Source organism: Gadus morhua, chromosome 9, assembly GCF_902167405.1.
Source record: "Gadus morhua chromosome 9, gadMor3.0, whole genome shotgun sequence".
NCBI lineage: Eukaryota > Metazoa > Chordata > Actinopteri > Gadiformes > Gadidae > Gadus > Gadus morhua.
Genome location: NC_044056.1, coordinates 14084051 through 14091566, shown reverse-complemented (window position 1 = coordinate 14091566; position 7516 = coordinate 14084051). Strand labels below are relative to the sequence as shown.

At 40.4% G+C, this 7516-nt stretch overlaps 1 protein-coding gene across 1 annotated transcript; it reads left to right on the top strand.

Annotated features, from left to right (window-relative positions):
• The first annotated feature begins 2836 nt into the window (after positions 1-2836).
• On the top strand, positions 2837-7240 carry si:dkey-30c15.2 (transmembrane protein 116). Its single transcript, XM_030366009.1, has 12 exons — positions 2837-3023; positions 3120-3163; positions 3412-3475; positions 3645-3779; positions 4717-4821; positions 4908-4957; positions 5326-5451; positions 5556-5601; positions 5710-5781; positions 5896-6049; positions 6170-6252; positions 6335-7240. The coding sequence occupies exons 1-12, from the start codon at positions 2991-2993 to the stop codon at positions 6500-6502; spliced, it is 1080 nt and encodes a 359-aa protein (XP_030221869.1). The 5' UTR covers positions 2837-2990; the 3' UTR covers positions 6503-7240.
• Positions 7241-7516: the final 276 nt, after the last annotated feature.

Here is a 7516-nt window from a genome sequence, read left to right as displayed (position 1 = left end):
CCAGCAGGTGACATGGGTAGTTTGTGTCCTTGAAAGAACCTCTCGGGGCCGTGTCTATCACCAGCTGGCCTGGGGTTCTCCGGCTCACTCTACAATGGCCATTTGAAAAGCAAGGTTAATATATGCAGGTGGTGCTACTATAGCAATTTTCCAATAACCTTTAGTTTAGCTTATGCTGCTGATCATTTCTGCCATCTCAATGTATGGATTTTAGCCTAAATTCGGTGCATATTTCTCCAATAATTTCAAATAATTGGAGTTAAATTTTATGAGGATATAAATAATGAGGATGGAAATCCATGGCTGGAAAATAACGACTACCAACAGGGACTTACCGTCATGACGACTCCGAGTTGGTTTAATTTTCGCAGGGCCTTGATGGTTAAAGCTCCTGGCAGGCTTCCGGCGCGGCACGCACCAGGCGCGGCGCGGGGACTGCGTCAGGTGTTGGCTCCTACTTTCTCTAACAGGCGCAATAGAAAAAAACAACATGAGAAGTTTAATCAACAGAGGCCCACGTAACGTAGCATTACAATTGTTGATTAGGTGAGTGAAGTAATTTATTCATATTTTGGTGACGACTTGTAACGAAGATCTTATGGGGGGGGGCGTCTGACTTGAAGGCCGCATTACGGGAGGTCTTCATAACACGTGAAACGAAATTTAATAAACGGTTGGACACATATGCTACGGCAGGGCCTATAAACTCATTAGACAAACGAATTAATTGCATTTATCTACCAATTCCCTAAATCATTAGAATTTTTTTCGTCGTCGTGTGAAAAGAGAATGGAAAATTAAACATTTCTCAAGAGTAGCGGAAAGTCACGGAAACCTACCTTTGTTTTCTACTTGATTAAACGTTCAATTGGATTGTTATCTGTATTCAAAAACAATACCGACACTAAAGAAGCTAATTAACAACCGAGAGAAATCGGCGAGCGATGTCTCTTGATAAGTAGCGTCTTCAATATGAGCATCAGTGTTTACAGTTGTCATGCAAACAATTTAGAATCTTCGATAGAATATCTCGAACTTTATGCAGCTCATTGTGCCGTCATCAGAGAAATGACCTCTCGGGACGTATTACGGAGTCGGGAGGCCTTCATAGGCCTAGGGCCTAACGTAGAAACAAAATAAAATAAACGGTTGTACACATACGACAGGGCCTATAAACTCCTTGAACAAACCAATTAATGGCATTTATCTGCAAATTGCGTAGTAAATCATTAGAATTTTTTCCTCGGTGTGTGAAAAGAGAATGGAAAATTGAACATTTCTCAAAAGAGTAGCGGAAAGTCACGGAAACCTACCTTTCTTTTCTACTAGATCAAACGTTCAATTGGATTGTTATCTGTAGTTAAAAACAATACCGACACTAAAGAAGCTAATTAACAACCGAGAGAAATCGGCGAGCGATGTCTCTTGATAAGTAGCGTCTTCAATATGAGCATCAGTGTTTACAGTTGTCATGCAAACAATTTAGAATCTTCGATAGAATATCTCGAACTTTATGCAGCTCATTGTTCCGTCATCAGAGAAATGACCTCTCGGGACGTATTACGGAGTCGGGATGCCTTCATAGGCCTAGGGCCTAACGTAGAAACAAAATAAAATAAACGGTTGTACACATATACGACAGGGCCTATAAACTCCTTGAACAAACCAATTGATGGCATTTATCTGCAAATTGCCTAGTAAATCATTAGATTTTTTTTCCTCGGTGTGTGAAAAGAGAATGGAAAATTAAACATTTCTCAAAAGAGTAGCGGCAAGTCACGGAAACCTACCTTTCTTTTCTACTGGATCAAACGTTCAATTTGATTGCTATCTGTAGTTAAAAACAATACCGACACTAAAGAAGCTAATTAACAATTGAGGGAAATCGTTGAGCGATGTCTCTTGATAAATAACGTCTTCAATATGATCATCAGTGTTTACAGTTGTCATGCAAACAGTTTAGAATCTTCGCTAAAATATGTGTGTGTGTGTGTGTGTGTGTGTGTGTGTGTGTGTGTGTGTGTGTGTGTGTGTGTGGTGTGTGTGTGTGTGTGTGTGTGTGTGTGTGTGTGTGTGTGTGTGCGCGCGCGTTCGCGCATGCATATGTATATACATATATATTTCACACACAAACACGCACACACACACGCACACGGAGACAAGGCATACATATATATAGGCCTATACATATAAAATATGTATAGGCCTACACAACTATCACAACTATCTTTTAAGTACATTAAGCACCAACAAACAATTAAGGGAAATTGATACGTTGTTTGATTAAGTAGCCTATATTTTATTTCAGTTTTCATTTAACCATTAAATCTGGACTGGAGAATAATATGTATAGGGGTATATATTTATGCAGAGAACATACAACTGCATTGTATCAGTCAGGTGAATAATTGACAAACACAATGTTCATTTATATGATATCTCACTATTAATCATATTAATGACATCTTTCATTCAAAGTTTTATGTCAATGTACTTGGAAAGAGAAAAAATCCTTAAAATGGCATTGGTAAAGTTTGACAAAGGATAAGAGAAGTCATCGTCCACGATAGAAGTCTTGGGATTCCACTAGATGGCAGTGTAAGCTAGGCGCACACGCACGCACACACACACACACACACACACACACACACACACGCACGCACGCACGCACGCCAGCACGCACACACGCACGCACACACACACACACACACACACACACACACACATACTCTCTCACGTACGCACGCACACACACACACACACACGGACAAACATACCACGGACATACCTGGACAGCAGGTGGAGCTAAGTATAGGAGATACTGCAAAATTAGACGTGATAGGTCTAAGGTGCATAGCGAAGGGATGTACTCTCTTTCGAATACATACAGATTACTCGTACAACACCAGCCATGGATACAAGCATTTTAGCGGGGCCGAACCAGTGTGCTCTAAAACAACAGAGGGTTCGATAATAATTTGGTAATCACCATGGATGTCAACGGAACATTGAGGGAAGATCAGGTAAGCATTGCATATTGGACTGATTTTACTTTGCTTGATTAAAACCAATCACTCTTACGTTAACTAGTGACACTAATTGAATGATTATTCTTTCAGATGATCAGTTTGTCTGCTGTGTACTTAGTTTCTCTTACTCCCAGGTAACCTCCTCACACAAACTGTTTGTTTGTATCCGTCATTTGCATTACATCGAGTAGGACATCAAGTAGATACATGAAGGTGAAAGTATTCATATAAATTGTTTTAGTAATGTAATAATAAGTTAATAAACATTACTACTACAACTGCTGCTGCAGCTACTGTTACTATAAGTAATTATAATGAAAAAATAATTATAATGATAATGATAATCATAACATGTATATTTTATCTTTCGTTTAAAACAAAGTTTGATAGGTAGCGCTTCTGTTCTGTTGGTTTCCATTGTAAAATGGCAACGACTACAAGAACAGGTAAGTTTGTGTGTGTTTGTGTCTGTGTGTTGTTCTTGCGGTTGCTGCAGTATAATGTCGCTACACTCTTTTGAGGCAGCATGGATGAACATGGATGGATTTATGGAATGTTTGCGTGTGCACCTGCATGTGCTTGTGTGTGCTGATTGTCTTGCATGCCTGTGTGTAGGTGCTGCCTTTGGTGCAGCTTGCCCTGGCAGACTTCCTGGCTTCACTAATTCTGATGTTCACCAGTGCAATGAACCTCACAGGCTACTTCAGACACAGTGTCTCCTTCTGCCAACGAGCTCTGCCACTGTCAATGGTAAGAAGCAGGCTGCCTGTGGGCATTATTCCATTAGCGGCCATCTTGGGTCGTCATGGACACAAGATGGTTTGTCAGTTTCCATCACTATATAGTTTCATTTTCATTGTTGAAACCAGACTAGGGAGATTCAATACAATAGTGCTTTTTCTGCTTTAGGGCACAGGACTGTGTTGTTATCATGTAATTGACACATTTGGACTTTCCCCTCAGTGACTCAGGTATAAAACAATAAAAACACAAATGCTAATTTCTTATATGTACAGACAAACCGAAAACGGTTGTCATTGTATTAGCATGCATATTTCATCACTGTAAGAAACCTTTGCACAAAAGGGACTCATACAATGACTATCGACACACTGGTAATGTAGGAGCAGGTAGGTGTTAGACAGTGAATATGGATGATTAAAAGCAGGTAGCTGCTAAATAATAAAAGAGCAGCTGTATGGTGTTAAGACAGTGACTACATAGGCTTAAGGAGCAGGTAGGTGTTAGACAGTGAATAAAGAGGATAAAAGTGCCGCTAGTTGTTCGACAGTGAATACAGGAAATTGAAAGGAATTCAGGAATATGTAAATAATCTTGCTCAAGGATGCCTTCAGTTAGGGTGCGTTTTAGCTGCCTTTTTGATTTGATTGTTAATAATTTAATCTCAACACTGTAAACAAGGCTTGCTTATTGGTGTTCATCTATTTATGTTCCAAGTACAAATATGGGATATATGGTCATTACCTTTTAACACACCTTTACATTCTAGAGCTGCTTTTTTTTTATAGATATGGTTCAAACAGAAAGTGTTTGTGTGTATGTTTGTATATGTATGTGTGTGTGTGTGTGTGTGTGTGTGTGTGTGTGTGTGTGTGTGTGTGTGTGTGTGTGTGTGTGTGTGTGTGTGTGTGTGTGTGTTTGGGGGGGGGGTTGTACCTCATTGCAGACATTCTACCTCATTTCATTTCTGATGGTGGTGGTTTACTCCTGGAAATCTAAGAACATATTCAGAGGATGGAGGGTGACACAGGGCCACAGCGAGGACCAACAGGTAACCAACCGATCCTGCTCTCTCATTGGTTGCTCCTGTTAATTGCTGATCACGTTGTAAACCGACTGCTCCTACTCTTTTGACAGAACCTATGTCAGAGAACCACTTTAGCCTTATCCCTGTACACCATTCTATGGTAAGTGAGCTCTACTTCGTTAACAGAGCTGCATGAACGTGAAACCCGACATTAAAAGTGGATGGGATTTAATAGTTATAGTTAGTTATACTCAAAGTTAATTAAGCCTGAATGGTGTTATGTCATCCTCACGCGCTTTCTGGGAATCTCGATTTTTTTTGCCATCTTCAAATTTTCTGCAAGAAGTAGAATGTTTCAATTTGTTGTAAAACTTGATTGTTTACATGCTTGGTTAGAGGAGTTGCTTGGATATGAAATGACAAGGTTGATAATGATATTTATCTCTTGTGGACTCAATTCTACTCTACATACTGAAAGCACCTCTCTCCCCATTGTTTCTGCCCCTCACCATCATGGCCATTCAACAGGTCGGTTCCTGTTGCCATCTATCTGTTGTACGTGATCGCTACCTACCTTTACACAAGCACGTTGTCTACGGACATTCCCTATGTCACCAATGACATCATTCCCGCTGATAACACATACTGTACCAGGTAAATCATACACTTGCATGGTATAAAGATACGTATATGGTATGTGTATATCCTATATACACACAGTTTATGTGTGTTTAACTCCAAATGTTGTTTTCTTCTAGCTGTATACTGTTTTTGCATGCCTGGGGAGATCCGTGTCCGGCCTCGGTGAGTACAGGAGGAGAGCTCGGGGAATGACAACACAAGTTTGAAATGATGCATTAACACATTTAGTTAATAACTCTATGTTCTCCCCCCCCCCCTCCCCACTAACAGCAGGTCCTTCACGATGCTTTTATCAAAGTTCTTCTCTTTCTTGCACTCATACCAGCAGTTGTCTCCAGCTCAGTAAGTTATTCATATAAATCTAATTACAATTCGACATTTTGTTTCATGTTTATTGTCTCCATTATTTTATACGGCATGGGGTTTCTATAATCATCACCGTGGTCTCCTTCGCAGGTTATGTATTACAAGGTGGGCTACTGGTATAATAACTATGACCATCAGGGTCTACTTCCTGGGGAGGCAGATGGACGTTCTCGACACAGACTGAGGAGAATATACTCCACAGCGCGTAATATGGTGTTGATCATCCTATTCTGCTGGACACCAGGTACATGAAATAAGACATACGGTTGATATCTGTTGGAACACATGGAGTACAATCTAAAATAGATTTCCCTGAAATCCTCAAACATCTACTTGTTGTGCTCTAAACTATCCTTTCCTACAGCACTTTTACTGACCATCATGTCTACCCTTTCACCATGGACCAAAGTATCACAAAACAGTATTTTTAGTCTCTACATCATACAGGTATGAATAAAAAAGTTAAACGAAACGTAAATATAATTCCCCAGGTTAGGATGCCCCCCGCTAACCGTCAGGTTTTCTCCAGGCAGTGAGCATGTCGCTGCAAGGCTTCCTCAACAGCATGGTCTACGCCTGGAGACGACCCAACTTCATAGACGCCGTCCTAGGGGAGAGCACGCCCTTGTTGCTGCACGAGCGCCAGGCCTTCTTCGAGGATTCACTGAGGACCACAACACGACCGCACACAATTTGAACTCACAGAGACATTGGTGTGCCACCATGGCATGTTGGTGCCGCTGGTGGAATCACCGAGCCGGTCTGGGGTCCCCGTGTGTGGGGCTACCGGTTGGAGCCGCAGGGGTCATGTCCCTGGGTCTCCGAAGGACGAATCCAGGGGGATGAAGAGAGCAGCAAAGGCCAAGGGTCTTTGACTTTGATATGGTCGTTCTGAACAATGGAATTCTGTGGACAACAACTAAGTATAATATTATGTATAATATTTATAGATATATTTTTGAAAGAGTCATAGATAATAGCAAATAATAACAAAGAACATAGCAGAAATACACATTACGGTAAAATACAGAAGCAGCAGTTCAAGAGACCGTAAGGATGGTGAATATGGACATGGGAATAATAGTATGAACTATTATAAATATGTAATAGTGTAGGAGTGCAGTGTAGGAGTGCCGATGGATAGCAGTGGGTTGGAGTTGAAGAACAAATGGCTTTCATTCAAAGGTGCTGCTTTTGTGAATGAGCAATTAACAATTTCTCATTAACAATTAATAATCAGCAATCAGCAAGTATACCTTTGTACTTGTATGAGCAACAGTGACAACAACCCCAAACTCTTACCTACACTTGGCTTCTGAATAGCCTGTGCCAATTAAACAGAATGTTGTGGTACAAACTCCTTATTTAGCCGTTATCATAAATATAAACGTTTGTATTATATTTGTATCTTTTCAATAAAATGTTGTTGATATTTTTCCTGATATTGTCCATAATTTGTTATATACCAGTTTATTATTCTTAGCTAAAGGCTAGATTGGTTGTGTGGCCTCATATTAAACTTCTTGTCTGCCTATAAACATTCCTTGCTTTTAAAAACATAAAGTTCAACCACAAAAGCACACACACGGTGAGTCAGCACGGAATGGTTGGTCGGGACACCCACAAAACATGTTATCAGTGTTATCTCTATCGCGGATTGGACAGAATGGCTCTAAAAATGTCCTCATAAAGTAAAGTCACATGCAGTTGG

Bases quoted from the DNA above. Each gene is read 5' to 3' on its own strand.
- si:dkey-30c15.2 (XM_030366009.1), top strand. From the start codon at position 2,991: ATGGATGTCAACGGAACATTGAGGGAAGATCAG. The intron at 4,822-4,907 runs GTAACCAACCGA...CTCTTTTGACAG, and splicing joins GCCACAGCGAGGACCAACAG to AACCTATGTCAGAGAACCAC. The intron at 6,253-6,334 runs GTATGAATAAAA...GGTTTTCTCCAG, and splicing joins TTAGTCTCTACATCATACAG to GCAGTGAGCATGTCGCTGCA.